This window comes from Pomacea canaliculata, linkage group LG9 (genome assembly GCF_003073045.1).
Source record: "Pomacea canaliculata isolate SZHN2017 linkage group LG9, ASM307304v1, whole genome shotgun sequence".
Taxonomy (NCBI): Eukaryota; Metazoa; Mollusca; class Gastropoda; order Architaenioglossa; family Ampullariidae; genus Pomacea; species Pomacea canaliculata.
This window is the reverse complement of record NC_037598.1, coordinates 12,339,531-12,366,427: the sequence shown is the minus strand read 5'-3', so window position 1 is coordinate 12,366,427 and position 26,897 is coordinate 12,339,531. Positions and strand designations below refer to the sequence as shown.

General features: G+C 36.6%; 2 protein-coding genes across 4 annotated transcripts in view; both read left to right on the top strand.

Moving 5' to 3' along the window:
• Positions 1–1,039: 1,039 nt before the first annotated feature.
• Positions 1,040–19,128, top strand: LOC112571958 (cilia- and flagella-associated protein 54-like). 3 transcript variants are annotated; one of them, XM_025251389.1, is made up of 26 exons: positions 1,040–1,379; positions 1,909–2,014; positions 2,723–2,866; positions 3,082–3,253; positions 3,466–3,524; positions 3,838–3,981; positions 4,099–4,212; positions 4,344–4,445; positions 5,186–5,227; positions 6,270–6,308; positions 7,014–7,215; positions 7,642–7,749; positions 8,018–8,130; positions 9,098–9,278; positions 9,613–9,695; positions 10,049–10,186; positions 10,596–10,734; positions 11,492–11,724; positions 13,585–13,804; positions 15,393–15,439; positions 15,544–15,708; positions 16,652–16,834; positions 17,348–17,440; positions 17,742–17,931; positions 18,697–18,840; positions 18,987–19,128. In XM_025251389.1, the coding sequence occupies exons 1-25, from the start codon at positions 1,189–1,191 to the stop codon at positions 18,765–18,767; spliced, it is 3,279 nt and encodes a 1,092-aa protein (XP_025107174.1). In that variant the 5' UTR covers positions 1,040–1,188; the 3' UTR covers positions 18,768–18,840; positions 18,987–19,128. The 3 variants fall into 3 exon arrangements, with proteins under 3 accessions (XP_025107174.1, XP_025107176.1, XP_025107177.1); XM_025251391.1 differs by lacking the exon at positions 6,270–6,308; XM_025251392.1 differs by lacking the exons at positions 5,186–5,227; positions 6,270–6,308 and having other exon boundaries at positions 1,041–1,379.
• LOC112572169 (cilia- and flagella-associated protein 54-like) overlaps positions 19,001–26,897 on the top strand; it is a 29,296-nt gene continuing 21,399 nt past the window's right edge. Inside the window, exons 1-15 of the mRNA XM_025251738.1 lie at positions 19,001–19,134; positions 19,520–19,675; positions 19,897–20,019; positions 20,280–20,595; positions 20,826–20,918; positions 21,263–21,389; positions 21,897–22,017; positions 22,196–22,297; positions 22,752–22,817; positions 23,196–23,300; positions 23,724–23,821; positions 24,474–24,694; positions 24,834–25,015; positions 25,440–25,679; positions 26,063–26,286. Coding sequence (XP_025107523.1) covers positions 19,547–19,675; positions 19,897–20,019; positions 20,280–20,595; positions 20,826–20,918; positions 21,263–21,389; positions 21,897–22,017; positions 22,196–22,297; positions 22,752–22,817; positions 23,196–23,300; positions 23,724–23,821; positions 24,474–24,694; positions 24,834–25,015; positions 25,440–25,679; positions 26,063–26,286 — 2,147 coding nt within the window. The 5' untranslated portion in view covers positions 19,001–19,134; positions 19,520–19,546. The remainder of the gene's footprint in view (positions 19,135–19,519; positions 19,676–19,896; positions 20,020–20,279; positions 20,596–20,825; positions 20,919–21,262; positions 21,390–21,896; positions 22,018–22,195; positions 22,298–22,751; positions 22,818–23,195; positions 23,301–23,723; positions 23,822–24,473; positions 24,695–24,833; positions 25,016–25,439; positions 25,680–26,062; positions 26,287–26,897) is intronic.

The window sequence follows — 26,897 nt, the reverse complement described above, 5'->3', positions numbered from 1 at the left end:
AACAACACTATTTTGGCAATGTAGCAAGGTTTGATTAAGAAAAATGAAGTGTGTCAATTGCATCAAAATAAATATTAATAGCTCCTGGCCAGTTTTAGGTATTCTCGAAGTTTGCTTGCATAGTTTGGGGTTTGTTCTTTTTTTATTACTATTTTTGAACATAATCCAAGTAAATTTAGATAGGCATGGAATCAACAGTCAATTTCTGTTTTCGAAAGAAATAAACAATATCCCATTTTCCTCTCCATTCTTGGCTTCCAAATTTACTGTAAATCTGCAGTTATACTTCTCCCAATTATCTGTTTATGCTTGAATATTAAAAGATCTGCCTCCTAATGGGCTCAAAACACAGAATGCGATTCTTCAAATGATACCTTAGCATGTGCCTCTTTGATGAATTAGGTCCTTCACATCTCGTAAGAAAACATTGAGTGACCTACATGTGCTCTGTAAGCCATTTTTATGCCGCATTAGCCCTATACTAACTTTCAACATTTTCTGCTCTTTGCACAATGCAAATATTTTCTTTGGGAAAGTTACAGAAATTTTTTCCAAGTGGATAGTTCTCAAATACGCTAGCCACTAAAAAAATTATCCTTATTGGACTATCAGAACACCCTACTATGAAAAACGTGTACTGTGGGCATGAGATATCTGGTATGAAAGTAAAATTTAACTTTAAGTAATGGAAAGAATGCACTACACCTTGGAAAATGGTAGATATATAAAAAAAATGATGTGACATTTTCATGTGAACCACAGTATAGCTATATGAGATGTCGATAGCAGTATCACACTAGTGATCAGCTCATGATAAAGCAGCTGATACATTTTACATTTAATTTCTGTCGTTTCTAATTTCATCACGAGAACAATTACTACAAGAGAAAGCCAAACAGATACGATACAGATGTACCATCAATTTTTATCTTGCTAACTTAAGAACCAAGTTTTGCGCGACGAGCAAATTCGGAAGAAATAAACGATTAACACATGCCACAAAAAAAGGGGGGGGGGGAATTCAAATACAAGGGAAACTACTAACTTATCCTTAACAGTGACGTCCCTTAATAAGATCACCACAGTAACGGCTATAGTGGAAATATGGCGTCATAAGGACTGGGACACCGCTGATACTTTTCCCAAATTGAAATATTTGTTTTTAATTAAGCTAGCTTATACGGCGCCATGGCAACATTATTTAAAAGCAAAGCGGCGGCATCTTTAAACAAAGGTCATCCGACTACTTTCTACAGTAGTGACAAACCGAATCCTGTGCTACAAGCCCTAGACCAGGAGAGAAATAAGTTTATGTCGTACATGAGAAAGCGTAACAACCCAGATTATGAGGTACCAGATGGAGAACCATGGTCCAGACCGTAAGTTGCTATCAGTGTGTAGATCCTTATTGTTTTACAGGATGTGATAGGGAAATTTGAAGAAATCATGGAACGAGGCTAGCAATTAATTTGGTATACGTATAGGTCACAATGACATTTGAATGTTTATAAATGTTTTCAGTCTCTCTCTACCATTCTTCCTCTCCTTCACAATATGTGTGCAGGAATTGGGAAAGAATGCGTAAATATATCTTCAAAGAAGCAATCTCTTGCCAACAAAAAATGAGCTATTGGTTGAGCAAGTTATTAATGAAAACATAACAGCATTTTTAAAAGACACAGCTACTGCTTTGTGAGTTTGCTTTAACAGGAAGGTGAGGGTACTTGTCATGCCAGATGGAAGAAATATTCGATGAATGACTACTAGTGTTATCAGCATTGCATGTACATGTGTTCCTTACCTTCCTCCTCAGGTCAAACCATTCTTTCCTGTCATAAGCAGAAAGCTTGGCCTCTAAGCTACATTAAATAATTTATCTTTTTTTTTTATACACATAATCATTTTCAGAGCAGATATTCTGTTTGAATTGTGGAACAAGTATGAGCCAAGACTGCCAAAACCACACTGTAAGGAGAAGATGCTTGAAATGGGAGATTTCCTTGCGTCTATTGGCGTATGTTTCTCTTTCAACACCGATTTTGTTTGTCTCATAAAGAGTCCCATTTCGTGTACTTTCTAGCATGATTAAACGTTTTATTACATAAGAAACCTGCACTGATTTGCATCTGGGATTGATATTCTGTTATATTTCCTCCAGATATCATTTGTCTAGTTATTCTTAAATAAAACATTTCTTAAAACATGAATTTTATTGCCTCTCATGTAGCATTCCAAATCAGTTGCCTTGTCATTTTTTCTAGCGTTATAGACTTTATGTCTTTATAATGTCTGGTCTGGTATGACTATTCAGGGAGTACAATATAATGCAATAATGATGTCAAAGGATCGACTTCTTTTTAGTGATTGCTGATGATTAGAGGGTTTTGTATGACAAAGAGATGTTATTTCTTAAGAGTTAGAATCTTGTAATAAACCAAAATCCAGATATTCAAAAAAATTGGGTAATTTGTAAATGTTCATGACCACCATTATTTTGCCTGTTTATCACCATGTGAAGGCATTGTTAGCATGTACAGATTATTAGTTATGCATGTCTGCTTTGACTATGGATGGCTTTATTCTGTTGATGTTAAAATTCTTTTTAATATTAAGCTGGCATAAAAAATTGTATAGCCAATTTCTTTAAGCGGAAAACATTAGTAATGGTGTTGTCCATTCAGTCCAAAATATTATTTGATAATTACAAAAGATTTTGCTTCAGGAATACAAACTTGCCCTGTGGCAATGCTATGAGCGATGTCTTCAGCACTATGGACCAGTCAGTGTGGAGGAGATTTGCAATGTGGATCTTTTTCAGAGCATTTTCTTCCCTGGCGGCTTTGAGGCTGAAGATGCTTGCTTTACTGTGAGTCATCCTTTTACACTCATATTAAAAAAATAATTTCCATAATATTGTAGCTTGTGATAGAAGTATATTGGTTCCTGATAATAATCAAATAATATTTTTCTGTCACAAATCTGTTTTCAGTGATTAACATTTTCTGTTATATGTAGATTTTTCTTAATTAGCATTTCCTTTACATGTAGTCAGTTACTGCATTATGTCATTTATTTTCGAAGTTTCGGGCTCTCCTGGGAAAGAGTATTAGCATGTACCAAGTGGTACGGCTCAGTGATCCCAAACTGCAAAGCAAGCAATCCGTGGACCATTGTGTTCATATTCTGCACTTTCTTCGACTGGTTATGCAAGTGCTACTTCCACGTGAATCTCTGTGCTGGCTGCTGTTCAATGGTAAGTATGACAAGGGTACTTTCTCACCCTTCATTTAATGCATAATATCTATTTTTTTCAGTGAGCTTACATTTTCTTTTCAGACATGTGTTTCTTTCTCATCTCTCTGTCCTTGCTTATTGCTTGAGAGAGGGAAAGAAAGTGTGTGTGTGTTGCCATTTTTAGTCACATATGTTATCTAGCTATCTTAAACTGTAAGATTTCTTTTGCAGGCACTGTTCATATTTACAACATATCCAGACATCTGATGTCTTTAGGACATTCAACAAAAGTAAGTATTTCTTTTTCTCTATAATAAATTACAACAGTATTTACAAAGATACTGAATTACATGTTTACTTCTTGATTAGGTCAGCTCTTTTAATGGGAACTCTAAACAAATCTTTCATATTTTTGATGCTAACTTTAATTCCTTTTTTTTTTGTCTTAATTTTTTCAGTTATTATGTAAAGTGAGATGTTCTGCAGATTTGGAAAATTTGATGGTGGTTCTGAGTATCATGAATTTCATGCATGTGATTGTTAATATCTATTCTTTCAAATCAAGATCAGAAATGGATTTTGGAGATTATTTATCTGTTTTAGGTGCTTGAGTACTTTCTATGGGCAGCAATGTGTATGGAGACATCAGTTCCACTCATGACTGTAAAATATCTGTCTTGGCGAGCCACACTATACACAGCTGTATGCCAGTGTTACTATGACTGCAAAGCTGGACAGCAAGCAGAGGTCTGTCCTCTTGGCTTCCCATTTATTTTTATGTACATGCTGCATTTTTTTTTAAATTTTGCAGAACATCTTCTTGTTTTAAAATGCTTCACATGTAGTATGTTTGCTCATTTTTAGGTCTTTGCCAGGCGTGCGCTTTCCAAATTAAATGAGCTGAGTCAGCTTGAAAGCCTCAGCAATTCTGTTGAAACACCTCAAAGAGAGTATGCTTTTCGCCAAGCAACTGTGCGGGTTTGTATTTGAAAGATATATCTTTTACTTTTACATTTTTATTAGCTTTTCTTTCATATTGATTATTTAAAAATATTCAATCATTTATATTCTTGAAATTTCTGCTTACAACATTCTCTTGTACCACACAGATGGCTGTGATGATATTCAAACGGTCTGTGTTTGAAACAAGAAGGAAACCCAAAGGACTCCTGAGACCCAAAACAAGATCAAACTTGAAAGATGCTGTAAATGTAAGCTTTACTTTGGTGTTATACATTCTCAGAAAGAAGCTGTAAAAAAATGTGTGCACTTAGAAGAGTGTTGCTGACATTTTATATGGAAGCAACCTAATGGATCCTCTTTCAGTGCAGCTTGGATCTGGTATTGGTTCCACATTTAATATAAGACTTACAAGGAAAAGGTGAAGATTAAGGAAGGGTGGAGAGTAAGGGAAGTAAGTGTGTATAGATTTGTGTGTGTGAACTTCACCTGGACACAGAGCCATGTTTACTTCCTGTTATACAGTAATCTACCTATAGTATACATTACAATGGTTCTGTCACTTGTGCTTTAATTTATTTTTAAGGTACAGTGCACAAGGGTTACTCTAACAGTTCATCTGATTTTATACATGCAGTATTAGAACTTCATCGGTCTTTTTTTATACACTTGTAAAACATGAAGCTTGCCTGATTCCTAAGTTGCAAATATGCCACAAATGAACAAACGTATCAGAGTATTCTTTCTTTGAGTAGTGTTTTATCAGAAAATGCACAGGTTACATGAATCACAAGATTTTCTTATTCACCAATGATTCTGTACATTCACTCTCTGCTCTGCCTGCATGAAAATAACATTTTAATTTACAGACAGAGCAGGACAAAACTAATTTCTACAGACACAACATTTATCTGTCAAAGTGTGGTTTTTACTGTGTCCCTGAATAAGCTCATGAGCTTTTGTGCAAGAGATCATGTACTGTTTTTTTCAGGAGTCAGAAAATAATGTGAAAAAGGGTGGTAAGAAAGAAAAGGTACCATGAAGGAATTCAGGCATCTGTGACAATATCATAAATAATGTGCATTAACTTGATCATTTTCTCTAGAGTGATACATTTCCTCATTGGAAATTAGAATTGTCATTATTCGTTCACTTACAGAAGTTTGTCAGATGAAGATTTAAATGTAAAAAGGGTTTTTGTTTTAATGAATTTGTTTGAACAAACACTTTTACAATTGAAAAGGTGTGTTTATGCATATGCCTTCATACATCTTTTTGGAGGAGGTAAAAACAAGATGTTCTTGATATATAATTCTTTAATCTGTTACAAGATTCTTATTAATTAGGACATTCAGTCTACACTGACAGATAAAGAACATGGACATTTCCACAAAACTTTTCTGTTGAATTAAATGTTTATTTATGTGTTGTTCTTTTCTGTTTTTGCATTGTTTGACTTTTTTACGCTTTCTTAAACATTCTCTTCGTTTGCTTTATTGAGCATCTGTTGTTGGCTTTGTTAAACTTTCTGTTTGCTTTGTTAAAGTTTCTCTTCCAGTGAGAAAATTTCAGTCATGATTGTTGCTCAGTTCTTTTGTTTTTTGCTATAATTAAATCTTCCTTACAGATATTAAGTGAACAACATATTTTAGCATGAATCTTATTATCTTTGGAAGCGCCATAAATGTTATAGGATGTGTTGAGTACAAAGAATTTTCCACAGTTATAGTCAACAGTCATATCTCATCTGTTGTGGTCATCCTGCCATTGAACGAAGGCTATTTTATTTGTACATTTTGGATTCTACTGGCATTACAAAACCACTTCTTTTGTCTTTAGTATAAATTTGTTTTATTTTCTTATAGACATATACAGATTTTAGACAATTTTTCAATTGGCTGTCATTCTTGAGTGGCATGCCTTCATTGTCTTAATCAGTCTGCATGTTGAAAAAGACTGTTGAACAGAGATATTTATTGTCTAGCTATATGTTTACAGTTTTCTTTAAAACAAAGTTTAGATTTAGTTTTCAATGATTTTGGAATTACATTGTTTTTAATAATTTTACTTTGCAGGGAGAAACACAGGATGACAAACAACTGCCTATTACAGATGTATTTAGAATAAATTTTCTTTGGATTTCTTTAACAATTTTTCCTAGATATATAGTTACATTTACTGTAAATTTATGTATTTTTATTGAAAGATTTTGTGTTACTTTGGAGACTCCCGGTGGATGCCAAATGTTTACATGATGAGACAAAAGGAAACAAGTTGCTGGTCTTGCCACAGCATTTTTTCTTTTGCTTGCTTTTTTCCCATTGATCAATAGAGAGAAGTTCATTTTGTGCAAATGAACAAGCTTTCTTCTTTTATGTGTTAGGTCAGTTATAAATTGCATGTGTATTTTGATGTCAGTTTTGCATGTCAGAATACTTGCATGTATGCATACAGAACTGCTGTTGGTGAGGTTATGTACAGAATGTCTTTACTGTAATAATTTAGCTTACTGAAATATAAGACTAGCAGAATAGCTCCGAAAACACGTAAAGTGGTCATATAAATAGGTAAAGGTTTTAACAGATCCATAAATTTGTGGATATCTAATATCATAAAGGTTTTGTTGCAAAAGAAATGATTACAGAAGTTGTTTTTACTTACCAATACAAATGAGCCATGCATATGTAACTACTTCCACATCCATAGTTCTCTAAATCTGCATACTTTGCTAGAAATCACATTGTTTACAGTTTGGAAAAATCAATATCCGCCTGTCATTCCCTTTTATGTTTTAAATGGCTTTTCTGATAATTCTTCAGATGCCTTGGCCTCGTACGCCCACAGAAAAAATGCTGGTTGATATGTTTGAGGGAGGGTCAGCCCAGTTCTTGGCAATCCTTGAGTCTCTCAGTGATAGCAACCGCCGCATTCTTTTATCATCTCCTCCTACCCAGGACAATGAACCTGAGATTCTGGATGTCTTTGTGGAACTCTTCATCGCAGCTCAAGAGATCTTGGCAGGTTTGTATCTACTTTATTCTTGGCCTCTATTGAATTGCCATGCTCTTTTCAAAACTATCCTCCTCTTTCATTTAAATTTGATTAAAAGTCCATTCTTCAGTGCAGTGCACATGACAAAAAAAACCCTAAAAATATTACTAGGGTGACCGTGAATAATGCACATCTGGTTAACATTGTATTTTTACATGTTTGTCTAATTACAATTTTTATTGCAGAATCTTTGTGATAAGGGGAAGTAATGAAGAATTTGAATGTACCTTTTGTGAAATTAGTGTCCTACATTAGTAGCCTTTACTTTGGTAAATTCCCTTATCTTTTTCTTTCTGTTGTTTTGTTTTGAATGCCATTTTTATATCTGTGTGGGTGTATGTCATTGTGATCACAACATTGTCCTCATTAGCTACATCTAAAATTATTTGTCTTTAGGAGGGGGAGGTAACAAAGCCACTGGAAACAAAACACAGATGCAGCTAGGAGCTCCTCCATTATCAGCAGTGGTACTCCATCACTCACTCATTGACATGGCAACCCGAGGTACAAATCTTGATGCTTTATATGAAAGTCTTGATTCACACTTGAGATGAATGAGTGCAGGCTCTAGCACTTGTGCAACCTATGAGTAGATTTCACATAAATCAATGACTATTTAGTATAAGTCATTAGATGTTTAAGCCACCTTAAATATCATCACATCATTGGCCACAAGGAAAAGAAAGAGAAAAAGAAAATAGCTCATTGCGGATCAGAAGTAATTCCTGGGTTTTTTCCTCTTCCCCCACCATGTCACCACGCCACTCTGCAGGAGAAGATGGGGTACCACTGGAGGCTGCCATTCGCCTTGTCAAACTGGCATACAACTATGAGTTGTGGGACACCTTTGATGCACTGTTGGACCCTCTTCTGGAACAAATTAAGGTAGGGGGGGGATGCTGTATTGTTCAGAAAGATAATTATAGATACAATGAACAAGAATAAATGCTTCATCTTTGAGGTCATGAGGTAAATGCCATGCAACTCATCTTCTTCTTTGACTGTAAAAAAAATGCTTCATTAGCCTTGCTTTTATAACTGTCAGAGGGTGGCATCTCACCTGACTAGTCGAGCAGCCTTCATGCCAGGCATGTGCTTTCTCACTGAGGGAGACGACATTCGGGGATTAAAGAGCTAGTGTAACCCTTTATCACCTATGGTCATGTCTTTGCTAAATCTCAAAGAGAAAAACTTTTTTTTTAAAACTACAAAGATGATTGAAAAACATGCTATGATAATTTAACCAGAATACTAATAAACTGATAATATAATAATAACTAATAAACACACCTTGCATTATCCATAACTATCACTTTACAAGGTTTCAGACAATTTAGTGGGGCGGGGCTTTGGTTTTTATTAAGAGGTTTGTAAACATCTCTGATTCCTAGAGGTCATGAGAAGGTAAATATCTTGGGTCTGTGGCAATTTTTGTCAACTGCTGTTGACTGACAATTATAAACCCTTTGACCATGGTGATTCTACAGCCCTATGTTTGCTGTTTCCCTGTAGAATCTCTGGACAATGTTGTGCATCCCCATGAGACACGAATAAACTGTACAGCCCTTCATGTGAAACCAGGTCGGTTAGACTTTAAATCAGGACCACCTATTGCATTAGAACACTAGGCCCTTCCTGTGACTATAGCTGTCATGCAACACCTGGTTAATGTTGCATGTCAATGCAGCAGCACTTATAATTGTGCAGTAAATCACCAGTGTCCAGTGAGTTAAAGTTCCATAGAAGGAAATCTGGCATACGCAGTCAACAGACTGTTTATTCCATCCACATGTTAGGCAGGTAGTTTTACTTATGACCTTTGTTCTTTTATTTTTCAACCTTGCTGTGGTAGGAGAAGAATGACACAGAACTCACATGGGAAGAAAAGTCTCTTGAATTATTGCAAGCCATGATTCAACTGACTGGTAGCCGCCGCCTTAACAAGCGCTCTGGAAATCTCACCAATATTGAAGATTCAGAGGAAGTGGTTGAAGTTACCAGCACATCTGCCCACGCATTCACACCTTTCACTGGTAGTGGTGATAGACTTATTTGTACTTGCTGATCAACAACTTTAAAGTTTTATTAAACACTTGAGACACACATGACACCAGTTATTTATTTTCAGCAGGCAATGCACAAACTATTTTTATTTGGCATTTCATCGGCTTAAAATTTTAGTCCTTTCTTAACGTCTATTTAACCTTAACTATTAATTTTCATTATGATAGAAACTCTCAAAAAATTTAAAATTAAGTTTATACACTATTTTTGTAGACTGGTTGTTTAACAACTAAAATCAGCTACGACTTTTTATTTTCTTTTAAAAGCATTAATAAGAGATATAAATTTTGTATTATTTCTTAGGAGCAAATCAATCTGGGATTGGTCAAGATGACCTGACTTACTTAGCAGATGTCCTGATCTCTATTGTCAAAGGGCCTTTCCAGGTGAGTGTCGTTCTACAGATCTCCATAACTTAGGGGAGGAAAATTTCAGACGTTGCATATTTGTTTGAGCAACTGTTCTACAAGCCTTTACTTGTATTTATCTTTCATAACTGGCCATCATGTTATCACCGCTAATATTACCCTTGCACATCACTGTCACAGCGATGACTCTCAGCAGTTCATAGAAAGTTCACCTACTAAATTGTAAACTTTCTGTTCTAAAATGTGAAATATTTTGCTTGTATCAGAACATCATTTTTTGTGAATATTTGCACAGACAGTTGATGTATTTTTCTTTTAACTTATCTCAGTTTAAGTTTTTTTTTGTATGGCTGTAATAATGACTTTTGCAGCAAGAGAATATTGAAATTGATATGGTGGTGGATGCTACCCTATACTTGTGGTCCAAAAGCAAAAGTGTCTTCCAGAAGTTTCAGACAGGTTCTGTTGACAATCCTCGCTACCTGCACAAGATAGACAATCTACAAAAAGTATGCAGTTTCTGTTGTCTCACAAAGACTCCTTGTCTCTTTATTCCTTCCTATATGCATCTATGTATGGGTGTGTGCATGCATGCACAATAATGACCAAAGCAGATTTGTGGATTTTTTGGTTGGGGGAGTTTAAGATGGAGTGGGACTCACTAATCCATATTTAGTTCATCAGCAGGAACAGTGTTCCTTTGGCATTTATATCCAGTTGTCACCAGCACAGCAGAAGACTTTCTTGAGGAAGAAATCTGGAAATCTTTCTCCTCAGTTTCTTCATTTGCTATATCATTTGATCATTATCTATCAACATTTGAGTTGGAATTATAATGTACGTTTCATGTGCATGAAAACTGAACAGACATAAAGAGTCTGCATAACCTCTGGCCTCCATGCACATCTCTGTTTAAAGTGGATGAAGCTCCTGGACTCAGTGCACCAGGCTTTAGGGTGGACCGGCATCAGCAGCGTTGACCCATGCCTGACTGCAGAAGTAGCTCTACGGCTTGCCATGGTGTATGAGAGTTTTGCAATCTTGGAAACCTCAGAAGGTCAGCATAGAATTAAGTCCATGACCTATACTTTCTTGTAGAGATTTTTGTTTTTGCAATTTGAGATCTTCGCACCTATGCTTGTAGACCTTCTGTGTGCTACGCTTAAATTAGAATTTATTTTGGTCTTTTTTGTGAGACTTTTTTTTTTTTGCTTTACCATATTCCCATCAATGTGTTTATTTAATGTGTTAATTTAATGCCATGCATTAATATGGGCTTTGACTGGTGTCTGTAGTTACTTTGCAACCTTTGGTCACTTGCTTTAATGCAACAGAGGTCAAAGTTATTTATAAAAAATCCTATGAGTGTGTGAAGATGCCATAAGAAATGTTGTTCCTAAAATATAACAGCAATTGCAACTATTTTGTAACTCAGGCTAGAAAGCAAACTAATAATACTTAAACAAAATTTTAAATACTAAATACACTTTAATTGTATTAGACATCCTAACTACATTATCATTGTGCTAAACATACCAAATGCATTGAAATTGTACTAAGCACACTAAACGCTGAACAGGACATTGTAGGAACTGGCTGGAAAACATGAAGGAATGGTCTGGTCATTTCATGCAGGAGTTCCATGCTTATTCAAGACAGTCAACTTCTGCATCCTTGCTGATGACCAGTACTGGTAGAGCAGCTTGTATCAGTCTAGGAAGGAGTGATTGAGTGAATGAATAAATAACAGATTTTCATTGTGTTAAATCTACTACATTTATGACTTTGCTCTCCACTCTTTCTGTTAAAAACAGACTTAAAGAAGGAGTCAAAGACAACAGTGAGTGATGCTGACAATGTAGAAGGGGGAGGGGAGGGGGTGGGTGGCCCCTCCAGCCTGCTGTCTCCCAGTGCCAAGCAAGCGATGGTGCAGTATCTTTGTCAGGCTCGTGACATCTTGGCACTTGGCCTGGAGAATGTCAACAATGCCCGCCAGGCTGTGTCCCTTAACGATGGCAGATCCATAGCAGATGTCAGCTGGATCAAGGTATGATGTTAATTGTGACATCAAAGTTCTATAATTTTTTTCCATTCTTGTTTTAGTTATATGTTCCTCAGTTCTATATAGTTATAGCTATGCGCTGTGGTGGTTCTTTCCTGCACTTTCCTGTGGGTCAGAATCTCTGTCCACTGATAAGAAAATTAAACTGGCTATTTTCTGACATCCTTATACAAGGTTCTATACTGTTGTTTGATTTGATTACATGTATTCTTGTGATCCTGCTGTCTTCCATTCTGTGACTTATTGGGAGATTGCAAGAGCACCTTATTTTTACAGAGTATAGACAGTGACACAGAGTCATTAACAGGGGTAAGTCTGGAAGTTTAAATGTGTGGCTAAATTTTTAACTGCCTGCCTGGGTGTGTCATCACCATATGCTTTAGGTGCATAAGTGAGCTGAACTGGAATATAGACTACATTGTTATGAAGGGGAGATGCACAATTAAAAATCACAAGAGGCATAGCTGTCATATCAATACTTGTTTCTGATTATTTCTGGGAAAGGTTCTAATTATGCCTGTATAAATAATAAGAAATGAGTACTCTGTGTGGATGTGGTTTCACTCACATGCATTTAGGAGCATAGATGTTGCTGGTTATTTCAAGCACACATTTTGTTCTGAAACAAGCTACATTACATTTCATTTTAAGTCTTGATCATGCTATACAGTTTTGAATTCAAATATAACCAGAAATATATCAGCAAAGTTGAGAAGACTGTCATGACAGAATTCCTTGTCAAATGTCACCACCTATATCACAAATCAGGATCAGTTTGTTTTCCTTTGCGAAAGACTGAGATATGGTGGCCTCTGAGAACAGATGCACATCTGTTTTGGACATGATTATAAGTAAACAGTTCATTTCAAACTGGAAATTTTGAGTGGATATTATTCGAGAATGTCAGTATCTATAACTTAATGCAACTTGCCGCAAGGGTATGTTGTGGTAAAGGTCATTTATGTGCATTTGCCTGCACTGTTCATTGATCACAGCTGGGGTTTATTATTATTAACACCAAGAGAACCTAATGCTGTGATGATTTTATGAAGGTTGAATTAAAAAAAGGAATTTAATATATCATTTATTTTTTAAAAGTGTTTTTCATGCCTTTTGTAGAGCTTTGTTGTATTAGTAGTATTTAGAAATCATGCTTCAGTTTTAGCCTTGCAGTGTGCTATTCTATGCACTAATCCAGACTGAGATCATAAAAAAGACATTTAATATCTGCATGCATTTTTGGAGTATGTACTTATCAGTTTAGATGCTTTTTATAAACTGTTTTATATAGATAACTGACAAGTAGATGGGAAATGGTAATTTGTAGCTACTATTAAGGAGCAGTGCTCGATAGAAATTTAGTGCTTTTCCTTTGCATCTTCCTTGTTTCTAATAGAGTACATTAGCATCTGAGAATTGCCAGAACAAGTAATTTTATGTATTTTTGTGAAGAATCCTCATTAAATTATGACTCAAAAGTTTTTTACTTTCTCTTATGTCTCTGATGAATCCTGATCCATGACAACTGTAAACATTTTTGTTTTTTTCATCCTTTCTTCCAACACATTTCTTTCTTTTTCTTATTTTTATTTATTTTTTTATTTTTTTTCTGTCTTTCTGTCACTTTGGATCAGCTTTGTACCTTGTTGTACACATGAAAGCTTATGTCTCGATTTTTATCACAGAAAAGGATGAGGAAGAGAAGGAAGGGTAAAGAGAGAAAAAGAGAACATTTATGCATTTTTAAATGGTTTCTCAACTCCATACCAGCTGAAAGGTTCTTAAGGGGATATTGCATGAATTTGTGAGTAGAATCAATAGTGCATTTCATTTTGTGTTGGACAGGAACTTTTTCCAAAAGTGTTCCAGTCAGATCCATCACAGGAAGAAGAATATGGTAGTGATCATCCAGATGAGCTAGCCTCCCTCAACTCTTGCACCCAGGTACATAGCAGCACAAAGGGTGCTGCAGCAAACGTTCTGAACACTGTCAAGGATCTGCATTTGGAAATGATCATGACATACCATCGTATTACCATCAGGCTTGCTGCTTTCACACCTCAGGGTATGCACCCATGTGGCAGTAGCATGAAATTTGCTGTGATTTATCTAGATGTAGATTCATTTGGTAAATAAGGTGATTAAGATGTCAATGAAAGCTTGGGCATGAAAGACAGATGTGAATTTTGTAAACTGCATCAAGGGACTGCTGAGCATGCTCTGTAGGTTCGATGATGTACCATATGTAATAATAATAATAATAATAATATTAATCAGCAAACTTATCTTATGCTGCTCCCCAGCTAAAGCCAGATTCATTATGCGCCGCGCTTTACAAAATCTCCTTACACTTTTACAAACTGAAAAATATCCCTTGCATCCACCTATCCCTTCCCCAATGCATTTTCTCTGATAGGTGTCTATATAGCTACTGTCTAAGGAAAGAAGTCATGGTATACTAGCTTTACAATAAGCACACCATGTAAATTTTTACTCATGCCGTGATCCCTAGGCTCAGCTAATGCCAGGGGAGATAAACATTCTTACCCCCTTTCCAACTCACAGTCTGGTATCGCCCCAGGGTAACCGCTGCCCCTCTTTAATATTTTATTACTGGCTTTGGCCCTGTTCTTCCCTTGAACCAGGCTGGTTCATGACTTTCTGTAAGCGAACAATAGCAAAGCAAGGCAGAGGTGAGGTAGGGAGGGAGTGATGATGAAAAGATTTAGTCTCCACAAACACTGCACATTATTCAATTCAATTCAATTCAACTTTATTCATCCACAAGGGCAATTAGAGGTATGATGACACGTCAGTACACTAGAGGGAAGAATGATGTGAGAGATGAAAGGGAATAGATTCTGGCGACATACACACACACATGTGCACACACACCCACTCATACAGTAACACAGCAGCAGGAGGTTCAGTGGGCACCCCGCACAAGGTCACCTCAGACGGACACATCATCACAGCTAGTGGAATTTAAAAAGTGGATGGCTCGCGGAATGAACGAGTTATGGTAACGGTTCGTTCGACTTACCGGTACAGCATATCTGCGACCAGACCGCAGGAGTGAGAACTCACTCGCCAACACATGACCAGCAATAGTTAGGATTAGCATAAATCCAAGATCTCGTCATTAACACAAAGAACAAGCTGCTTTCTTTCACAGGTGAAGAACAGGATATGAGTAGGATGAATAAATAGATCAGTGAGAATCCAGTGTTTTAGTGCAGGAACACTACAACCATCACCAAATAATAATAACAGGATCAATGTCATACATATGGAGATAACAGATGTATGGTGTCATCAGTCTCCGTTTAAGTGATCACTATAGTAGCATGGCATAGAGTGGATAATACTAGACTAAGAGATTATAAGAGATTTCCTAAGACTATATTTAATTAGACCTCATAGAATAATAGATTAGACCGGGTAGTCTAGACTAGGAAGACTAGACAGACCTGTTAGACCAAGAAAACTAAGTAGTAAATAAAACCACATCAACAACGCATGAATTTAGAGAGAAATAAGACCTCGAAGCATTTAGAATAAGGGACGTCATGCTTCAATCACTGAATCTGTGTGTGTTTGTGTGCATGATTTTTATTTTTTTTTTTAAATAAATTTTGTGTTCCTGTTTTCAGTGGAATCAAATAAAGCACAAAGTCAGAGGAAATCCAATTTATCAAAGGTAACATCCATCATTTCTCCTCCTTTATTTTTTACCTTTCATGTTGTAAAAATTCTGTACACATCTCTATCAGTTTCTTAATTCAGGGGGATTATTCTGTCAAGGTCACCAGCAAGAACAAGGATCAGGGCCGGTGTGTAGAGACTTTTGAAGATCTTGTGGCAAGATGCAGGTGTAACAAGTTGTCGAAGGCTTTGCTCTACATGCAGAGAGCTTCAATGCTTGGTTGTGATAATGTTCCCTCTGACCAACAGAAGACTCTTCTAGATGTAAGTTTTAACCTCAGGTCTTTATGGAATTATATAGCAAGAATACAAAAATAGTTGTTCATATACACTAAAATTTCCTATAATTCTCTGGTCTTCTTGATTATTTGATGAATGTTGTTTTACGTTTCAGAGGTTATTCAACACTATTAAAGTATTACATTAATTAACATTTGACAAAATGAACCATAACTTTAACTTTCACAAAGTCTTGGGTAGACACAAAATTTCAAAGTTAAAAAAAAATTAACCTAAAAATAATATGAAAATTATTTGAATGATCATCAAACTCTGAGCATTTCTAGTTCGCCCTCTTCTTTGGTAGGGCTTTTAAACTATTCTGGTATTTTCTATCTATAAAGCTATTGTCATTAACATGAGCAATCTTGGTGTGTACCTTTGTGCCACCATCCTTTTCAAAAAGAAGATTCAAATCTTTGAATAAATGTCTTCCTTTTCCTGTGTTAAGGGATAAAACTGTTCATAAATGGCATACCTCATAAATTAAACTATTAAATTCTCTCACTTTTTTTTGGTAACAATGCTTATGTAAAAATTACTGAATATGGTGCACACAAACATGTGCTTTGTTTTATTAAATTGCTTAAGAGGGTCCACAAATGTGTACACATTGATTATGAAATTGTGCAAATTCTGCAATTTTTAAAAAGGAGTGTGTTTATGACCATGCAGACTTCTTTTCTTAAATAATCCATGTTAAATAGAGAACTGCAAGCAACAAATAATAAATGAAACCACATTCTAAGTATACATGTACCATAACACACATTTTTTCTGAAACTGTTAATAATTTGCAAAATAAAATGAGAGTGCATAAATTAGTTGATGGTAGACTGCTAAAGAAATGTGAACAAATAGCTTTGTTTAGAGCCTCAGATTTTTGCCTTAAATTGTGGTGAAGTTTGTGAGGGAACTTGATTTGCAGAATGCAAAGAAGCTTATCCAGAAGGCACAGGTTGAGGAACAGAAGACTTACAAGGAGAATACTGGAATAGATGACAGGTCACCTGTGGAATGTAGTGTGCCTCCTCCTCCCATCCTCCTGTGTCGTACCAACCGCACAATGGTCTTCTGCCCAGCTCCCTTCCAACCAGTCTCTGGACAGAAGGCACATAACACTGTTTTTATGCATATAAGTTTTCTGCTGCATCTGTATGTGCACACATGTGTATGTGTAGGGTGTTCATGCATGTACACACATACAAGTGAAAACAAAAGACCCATTTGAAGAGATGTCATGCTAAACATATGTTCATCAGTAACTTGTGCAAAAAAAAAAAAAAACTTCATGCAGGATCTGTAGAAGAAATATTGAAACTATATATTTAGAGGAATGCTTATTGCATGTGTAATTATGAAAAACTAAAAAGAACAAACTGCTTATAAAATTACCCCATGGGTAATTGTTTTTGAACACAAAAGTAAAGATTATGTTTATGATCTTATCTTGGTTATTTTTGTCCGTAAATATTTTGTATTTCTTAGCTTTTATGCCTCACCCCAACTTAGCTGTCTTACCAACTGTGCTTTACAAATTAATGATTGATAAAATTAATTAATAATTTTATATGATATGTAATAAATTAACAATAATTATTAATAAGATAAATTGTTGTTATAGGTGGCATGGTACAGACTGTTTGGACGAAATGCAGCAGGAAGCAATATTAAAGCTAGAATGAATGACAACTTCCTGCCTGGTACTGGTGATGAGGTTTGTTCAGTTTTCCTGAAATGTGCAAGACTTCACTATATGTACTTCCATTTTCCTAACTAAACCTTCAGGGCATACAGTTTATGACATTTTATGTCTAGGTTGAAATTACAATCTTGTTTCCACTGTTAACATGTTTTGCAGCATAGCACAAATTATGCCAAGTGCATTTTGAGACATTCAGTTCTGGAAGTGTAGGAATAATTTTTATAGATTCTTTTAGTCATAGCAGACGATGCAAATGAACAGTATGAAATTTGTGTAGAGCTATGCACAAACATGTGGTCTTTTTAATCCTCAGGTCACAAGCTGTGGTGGCATCTGTGAGCTGAAAGTGTCAGGGCTGACACCAGATGAATGCTATGTTTTTGCTGTGGCTGCCTATGCAGCAGATGGTACCTTGATTGGAGATAGCATTGGGGCAACTACAGCACCAATCTTGGCATCTCATCCACTTGCCTATTCTCATAACCTGGGCCTACCTGTGTCAGGTGGGAGAGAGAAAAGCCAGTGGAATGTGTATGTTATGAGTGTGTGTGCTATTACAGTTGTGTGTGTATGTGTATCTTTGCATCTGTGTACACACATATGTGTATATATTTGTACATGTTCTTTTGTGTATGTATGTGTGCATGTGCATACTACTCCCCCCACTATTGAAATCTTGTCTGTCCACACCCCTGCCTGAAACCTTTGTTCCTCATCACTCGCGCATTCTATCCATTCTTCCCACAAGAACAGTCACATACAGACAATGGATGTTCCCCTGGTGTGCTGCTAAGCAGTGGAACTCTCTTCCACATCACATTCACCACTTGGACTCCAAGGCTACATTCAAACGCTCTCTGAAAACAGTACTGTTCCCAAAGTACTATCCCTGAATTACTATTCTTAACTCCCTGGCAATACTGTCTGTCATGCTACTCATCATGGAACAACTCCACCTTACACTGTATATAGTATCTACATTCCTTCATACCTTCATTTGCTTTACTTTCTACTCTTGTACCTCATCTTATGATGTTCAGTGTGCCTATACTTACCTCACTGTCCACTGGCTGTTATCTTTCATTTATCATTATTGGTTTGCGCAGATAGTCCGATCTATCTTGGTCATGATGCTGGGCGTTATAAGTTCCCATTATTATTATTATTTTAGCATGGAAAAAAGCTGTAAAAAAAATCACAGTATTGTCTCCTTATTTTGGTTGCTCGGTAACAGATGTTTATGTCACTGTTTATTCCGATTGGTACAGATTTGCTATCAGGTAGGGTACTACTCTGCTGCTCAACAAGGCCTGTGAAGTCTTGTGGAATCATTTTCTAGCCACACCCCCATCACCAGAGGGAGACAAATATACCACACAGGCCAAAAAAGACTTCAAACTCACGCTGCTAAAGTATGACCCTTTTGTAAACATCTTTGAGTTGTAGCGTTCTACATTAATTTTCCTAGTTAATTTGCAGTCTGAATTGATATGAATTGGAAGTAACATGTGGAACTCAACATTTATGCACAATGCTCTCTGTCTTGGTAATCTTCCAGGCTGAACAGACAAGCAGTTTGCTTATCATCACCTGTTCTGCTGAGACAGTTCCTGACCAGCATCTTCATCAATGTTGAGTCAAGTATTCGTATTAATGGACTTTTCTGTGATGTTCTTTGTGATCAGGGTCCACTCTACCCGAGACAGGTAATCTCTGAGCTCAGCATTTGTTTTAGTAATATACAGGGTCCACTCTACCCAAGACAAGCATTTTCTTCATTCAAAGTATTTTCTAATAGAATAATGTGTAGTTAAGATATTCATCACTATTTGTCCATTATCAATTGTTTTGGTGTTGATCAATTTTCATATGGTTTATTTCTATACTCTTTTGGTAGCTGGTATGTTGTTTGTTGAACACTGTTGTAAAGGTACAGCATTAGTTTACTTGTAATAGCCTGTCAGGACAAAAGTGGTTGATCACAAAGTTCTCATGTTGTAAGTCTATATAGAAGTAGCAGGAATTAAAAAGATTACTGATATTCTGTAAATGAAAGAAACCTGAAGGTAGACCATTGATATACTGTGTCAGATAAAACGGCTTAAAGAATGTGAGAAGATGGTGGTTGCTATTGAGCTGGCTGGCTGGTTGAACGAAGCCAACTTAGCACTGCAAGCTGTGGTTCAGTGTTATGGACTTCTGGCCCCCCTTCTGTACTACAAGATACCAGCTATAGCTGTCATACAGGTCAGGGCTTCAGTTTTCAGCTTGTTAACAACAAGGCACTAGCAATTTCCTTATTTGTGTTTAGAACAGTATTATTGAGTATATATGGGCCCTTTTTTGTCATCTGACTATAACAGAAAGTTAAAGTGCAAAATTCTGTGGTCTTGATATGATTTTGTCCCAGTCATAGCAAAATATTTTGCCATTTTATCAGTCCATGAATAAACAATTTGCTTACCCAGGTTCTGCAACACTGCCATGGAGTTCTGCAAGAAATTCCACCTGGTCTTCTTCAGAAACGCCACGGTCATGTGACTGAAAGTCTGCATCACATGACAGCATGTATTACCTATCATTTGGCAAAGGTGAGCTTTCAAAAACAAAAACAAAAAAAAAAAGATCAACACTTACCTCAACTCCTTTGTTTTTTATATTTTAATTTCTTTTTCTTTTTACTTGAAATTAGGACTATACTGGCATTGAGATTTTTTCCTTCATTTTTGCCTTTTGATCTAATACCTAAATGACTTTATGTGAACTGCTAAGTAAGCATGTGATAATTGCTACTTTCCATGAAACCTAACCAGGCCACTCTGCATTTTATTAACTCTCTTTGTGTCTGTAGGTTTTGAGAACATGGGGCCAGAAACAACTGGCCCGCAACATTAATGAGACTGGTCGACGTCTGCTGGCTATGGAGCCTGAAAAAGACTTAGAAAAAGGCACTGCTGCTTCCACAGCTGGGGATGATGGGACTGCTTCCACCAAGACAGCCCCCATAAAGAAAAAAATTAGTGGTCAGGGTGGTGCTGGTGGCAGTCCCAATACTGCTAAAGGAGCAGGCGGAGGTGGAGGGGGAGTTGGAGGCAAGAAAGAGGAAACAAACCTGAATGAGGAGTTGAAGGCTCTGGAGGCTCACATGCTGAAAGTCAACCGTGCTGGTAATCTAGGGCAGAGCAATACATAAAATACTTTAGTTCGTACATTTGTTTTCTGTTTCTGATGACCAGTAAGATCTTAGCTGTCATTACCATCTAGACACCCATTTGCAGGAAAAACTGAGGAAATATCCTATGTTTCCTTGATCTCTAGACACCTAATATATTGATTGAAAAATGTTTGAAGAATCTTATTCAGAATCAGAAACTCAGTTTCTGTAAAATGTTGTCAGCTGCTGGTGAACATGAGCTAAGTGGAACTGAGGACCCCACCATTCTCCATGCCTACATTGCTTACCTGCCAAGTAAATTAGCCTACAGGGAAGGTAAGACATAAGACTAGGTGAGGATTATTCTTGTCTTGAAAGTTTGTTTATAACCGAAACACTTACATAAATGAAAATAGTCCAGTGATAGTATGCCAGTGTCAATAGAGTGTATTGTCAAAGAAAATGCTTCCTCACAGCTAGTTCTTATGGGCAATTATTACTAAACAGGTAATGAATATCAGGTATTATCTTACAGACTGCTAATATGTATTAAAATGAAGTAATGCATTTAGACCCATTGAGACTGATGAGATGACACAGAAACTTATTTGAGCCATAAACATGGTTCTGTAAAGGTTGTTTTTGTAAAGTTGTGACCCATCACTTTGTGTTTTCATCAGTGACCAAGTTCAAGAGGAGGTCCCAATTCCTGGAGTTCTTTGTGTATGCAGCCCAGAAAGGCTTATCTGAAGGAGAGGTGGACGAAGTCATAAACTGGTGCAGAGAGATTGATGAATGGCTAAGAAGGTAGTTATAAGTTTAATTGTAACTATAAATGTATTCTTAATAATAGTGGTCACTCATTGTCAATGAGTAATAGGGTCCAGTTGTGTCCTGTGCATATTTCTGATATTTTGTAGAGTTAGTTGTAATTAGCTTGAAAAAAATACAAATACAAAGTTTTTCATGGAATTTTGATGAAAGAAGAATGCTTCACGGTGCTTGATTGAAAATGGCAAAAAATTATGTGTTGTGACTGCTGAATATGAAAAGGTCCCCTTTGTTGTCTTGTCTTTGATGGAAAGTTTGAAAAAAAAATCTTATAACTGGCAGAACAGTGGAAGGATTTTGAGGTTGGGTTGTTTATACAATTACACAATGTCAGTTGATCCAGACAAAAAGGTCAGGATAAAACCAATAGTAATATACAGTTCCAACTTTTAAAATTTTACTGTGCCATTGAATGCAGGTTGTTTGTAATTTCTTGGGCAATGCCAAGTTATTCAGTTAAAATTGCTACATGGGATATTTCAGGAGAAATGAATCAATCATCGGTCCTCGAATGTACATGAGCAAGCAAGCTGATGGGACCATTACATTAGCCGGAGATGACCCCAAGAAGTTTGCGGCAGCCATGGTGGAATACAGAGGAATGGTATGAGCATTGGAAGTTTTTAGATTATCTTAAAGCTTGGAGAAGAGAATCGAAAAAAAAAAAACTGACACAATCCCTCTCATTATTATTATTATCATCATGGTTCTGTTTGATAAAACTTAGAGTGCCCTGAAGCAGAAAAAAGACTGAGAGTGGTGAAAGTAAGTGTTTTGTGCAGGATGAGTTTGGCACTGGTGGAAAAGATAAGAAGAATCCGACTGGAGGTGGCAAAGGCAAAGACAAGGACAAGGGAGGCAAGCAGAAGCAACAGAAATACAAGGTACCATCCATTGTAAAGGAATTTCTTCTGCTCAGATTGAAAATATCCTCATGTTCAGTATACCAGCATGACTTTGTTAAGGCATCTGATTGTGGTAAAGTCTAACCTTTAGAGCAGGATGAGCCACAATGGTGGCTTTGAAGGTAAGCACAGGGAAAGCGATTTTCATTACTTTTATTGCAAAGGTCAAGTTTTCTCTTTTCCAAAAATGCATAGGTTTCTTGGTCTAATGTTTACCTGAGAGCATCAATAATAAAAATCAAAATTCACCCACTATCGTCTTCACAATCTTCAGTTATTAGCAAGTCTTTGTAATACTTATACACTTACGACATGCTCAGAGGGTTAATATAGCTGAAACAGGGACAAGATGCAAATGTTCTTTAGTTATGAACTGTATTACTATGTGAATAGTGGTTTTGATGTACAAACTGGTCATCATTGTTTTCTGCAGCCAATAGGCGTCACACCCAGCATGAGTGACACAGCTAGACAAGCTCAGGAACAAGCAGAACTGAAGGTAAGATAATGAAGCAATATGTTTGTGGCAAATATTTTTTGTTTTCTGTCCTATTTATTTTCCAATTCTTCAACATTGCTGCAGGAAATTTACACAATTATGTACATGTGTATGTGCTTGTGCATATATATATATATGTCTGTGTGTGTGAGAGAAGGGGGGGGGAGAGAAAAAAACAAATCTGTAAAAGATAAAACAAAATCTTGGTGATACAGAACAAAAGTGAGAAGTTTCTTGGCATTCTTGCTCTTTAGTCGTAATAATGTTTCTTGTACAAGTGTGGCAATGAACCAGTCTGTCCTAATATAATAGTGTGTTTATTCTGACCTGTCATCTCTTCTGATTGCATTCTATGAAGACCTTTTTCTCTTCTTCAAGGCTCTTGCCATCTTGAGCATCCACATACCTGATTTGTATCACAATAACATTCGTAAACGCCGCCTTCGTAAAATTACACAGGAGGAGATGCCATGGCGATGCCAGGTATTTGTTCATTTTTATTTGGATTTAACATCTTCACAATTCAGATATGCAGCAATCTTAAACTTAGCATATTAGCTTCACATCCTGAGAGTTAGCATCAAAGGGACTCTGTTTGAGACATATTTCTGGGTGTGCTTAGCATGAGACATGGCAGGAGCAACACAGTTTGAGGCAGAATTCTATGAGTATATATTCAGCTTGTCAACATACCACATCAGGTTTGCAGTTTGAGAAATCATCAGCTCAAGCAGATTTAGTGCATGTTTTTAATTAATTTTTTTAATTTTAATTGAAGCTCAGTTTTGTAAATGCCCACCCTTGTATATAACAGGTTCTCTGTCACTTTGATAGTTTTAGGAAAAGCTGGAAAAAGTGAATGCTTATACAATGTCAGTTTGTTTGTTTTTTTGGTATTATTTGCAGATGAACATGGTACAAGGCCTTTGTCATTTTGGAGCTCTTTTGCAAAAGCTGGAGAAACGTGAAAAGTTGCTTGGATCCTCTTCTAGCAAAATGTACAAGTGAGTTGTGTTTACATCAAAAAAAAAACCAAAAAACAGTGTACATCTTACCCCACCAACAAAGACAGGCTCAAGGCGCCTACATACAAGAAGTTGCATGATTAGAAACTCATCAGTAGGCATCAAATGTCTTACAAATGCATTCACCTACAAGTAGTAATCTTTTTCTCACATGCACTCACATACACATGCAGGATGGAGGAAACCAGAGTACCCAGAAATACCACTGAGAGTCATCCCTGTAAACAAGTGTCACATCTAGAGCAGGATGCTGGAGTCAAAATACAAACCTGCGATTTTTCATTGTTCATTCTCTTTTATCACTGCGGAGTGTCATTTGCACCTGCACAATGTACACTTTATCTGCATGTCACCTTTATGTAGATACATTTCCGCTGCTTTGTGTATCCTCCTTGGCATAAATTGCTTGTAGAATTTTTTGTGTTCACGTGAGTGTGTCATCACTCATGTACATATAAATACATATTAAATGAAATTTTGATGTACAGATAAATGGGTAGTATTACATGTATATTTACATAAACACAGAGCATGATAAGTGCTCACTCACTCAATCTCCCACCCATATATATCCGCTCACAACTGGCTGATATTTCTTTTACAAATATTCACACTTTTTACCTTGCTTTAGGACTGGATTCCTGGATCCTGAGTGGTTCACATTTGAGACAGCTGGAACATTAGTAGTAGGGTGGGAAGGGTGTCCCACACAACACATGTCAAGACACAGCATGGAAGATGAAGATGAGAAACAGTGGGAATCAGCAGCAGCCAACAAGCTGGCGCTTGACCTGGCAACTGAGGACCGTCCCAAAACAACAGGCATTGAGTTTGCTGCAGCTGCAGCAACAGGTGAGGGGGGAAAAAAGTTAACAATTTTTAGTTTCTGAGTAATTTTTAATGACTTGATGCATGAAGAACTTAGTTTGAATCCATCTGCATGCTTTCAAACAATAACTTTATAACTGTTGTTCCAAATATCTATACACAGGTGCTGTGCCTCCTCCATTATATCCTATACCTCCTGAAACTGAAGATACACCAAGGTCTTACCAAACTGACTTTGATGACAAGAAAGCACCTCATCCTATAAACCCTGAATCATTTCCTCTTTCAACACAGGCCACAATAGAGGCGTTGACTAAAACATTTGCCTTCTTCAAGAGCTCTGTGGTTTGTTTTATAAAAATAATGAAAATAACACCTAAAATGATTTAATCAGCAAATAAAGTAGAAGTATAGAGATTGAATGGATTTACTAGGAATAAGTTGTAAAAGTTACCCTAATAGCAAAAAGTTTAAAGCTGAACTTCAAAGATGTTTCTCTTTTGGAAATTATTGGTGCTTTTTGTGAAAGGTGTGTCTGCCTTTTTTAACTCAATCTTCAAGTACTGAACTGCCAATTTTGATAGGGTCCAAGCATTTGCTGTACCAACAGTTGTGCTTGCAGTGATTTAACAAACTGTTTGCTCCAGAACTATCTACTTCTTGAGGGAAGAAACTGCTGCATTCAAAGAGGAAATACCTTCAGTGTAGAATTACAGACTTTGAAATACATTCATAATGATGTTATGATTGAGTTACTCTTTCTTGACAGGTGCTTGCATATCGAGGACAGCATTGGACTCTTCTCCAGAATGGCACTCGTGCCTTGTGGAACTGCCTGCACACTGCCATTTTGCGAGCTGTGACGCTGGCACCTGAAGGGCAGGAGCCTGGCCTATTGACCATGGCCACTCTGAGCGACCTGGTCTGGCATCCATTGTACATGGCTGCAGACTGCATTCTAGACATGCTTTTTATTCAAGAGACTGAGCTTCGGCAACATGCCATGAAGGTTAGAATATGAGCAAGCTAAGGAAGACATTTGCTACAGTTGAAGGAAATAGCTCTTGCTGCCATTATCATTGTTGTCTCTTTTATAGCAGATGGTTATAAATAAGTATTGTTATCTTTATGATTGCTAGAGAACATCTGCTGTCTTGAGCTGTTCGTTAAAATTCTTCAGAAGTATTTACAGCTGTAATTCATGTGCACAATGGTTGCCTTTACTAAACGTATAGCTGACACAATCAAATCTGCCATCACCATGCAGTATTTTGTTGAATACACCCCAACAAAAATCATATTTCTGTATAACACATACCATATATATGGCAGAGTTAGAAACTTTACTTGAAAGAATTGGTTTGTCAAGATTTAAACAAAACTTGGATGCAGGATAAAAGCAGAAAGATGGGTCCCTACTTTGAGTCATGGATGGGGTCCATTGAAGATGAGCGTGGAGCTGCAAGTCTCAAGTTTGAAGATCCATTGGATGACCTGAGTATAGTCGATGCACGCTGGGTGCAGCGCCTAGTTCTGCGGTGCTTGGAAATGCTGTATCATCAAGAAAAGTGGGAAAAACTGGTGGATGTTGCTCTTCGTTTCAGTGCCTTATCAAAGTGAGCTTTAGAATCTACATCACACTAACCATAGTTATTTCAGACATTTTACCTCTGTTCAGAACACTTGATGTATTTAATTTTATTTTGTTCACTTACTGTGAAGATTTTTACTATCAGACAGGGGTTAAAAATATAATATTGTTTTGTTTGTTGTTTCTGGTTTCTAGAAAGAAAATTGGGGGTTTTTTTTTTTTGCCTTTTTTAAACTCATTCAAAATGGATGGAAGATAAAGTCACTGCTGCTGGTGTTTGTGGCATGAAATACAATGTGTTTCACCTATAAACCTACAAGAAAGACAAACAACAATGGCATACCATTTTAAAGAGCATTGTTTGAATGTTTATGTGATGTGATTTACAAGAAATATAGTTCTTGTTTTCTTGTACTAAATCCAGATGAAAGATGATAGATGAATGAAATTGAGAGCTTCCATCATAAATGTAGATTATGAGGCAGAAATTTGAAAAAAAAATTACAGTTTGCATTACAGTGTACAAAACAGTCACAGTGATTGTCAAGGTGTTTGTTTCTCTGGAAGTGAAACACAAGGAAAGAAATATAAAGATTATTCACTTCACTTTCCAGTATTTAGAGTTCACTTTGAGAT

Excerpts from the sequence above, each read along its gene's own strand:
- LOC112571958 (XM_025251389.1), top strand. The coding sequence starts at position 1,189 with ATGGCAACATTATTTAAAAGCAAAGCGGCGGCATCTTTAAACAAAGGT. Across the intron at positions 10,187-10,595 it reads AGATAGACAATCTACAAAAA|TGGATGAAGCTCCTGGACTC; the intron begins GTATGCAGTTTC and ends CTCTGTTTAAAG. Across the intron at positions 15,709-16,651 it reads AACAGAAGACTCTTCTAGAT|AATGCAAAGAAGCTTATCCA; the intron begins GTAAGTTTTAAC and ends CTTGATTTGCAG.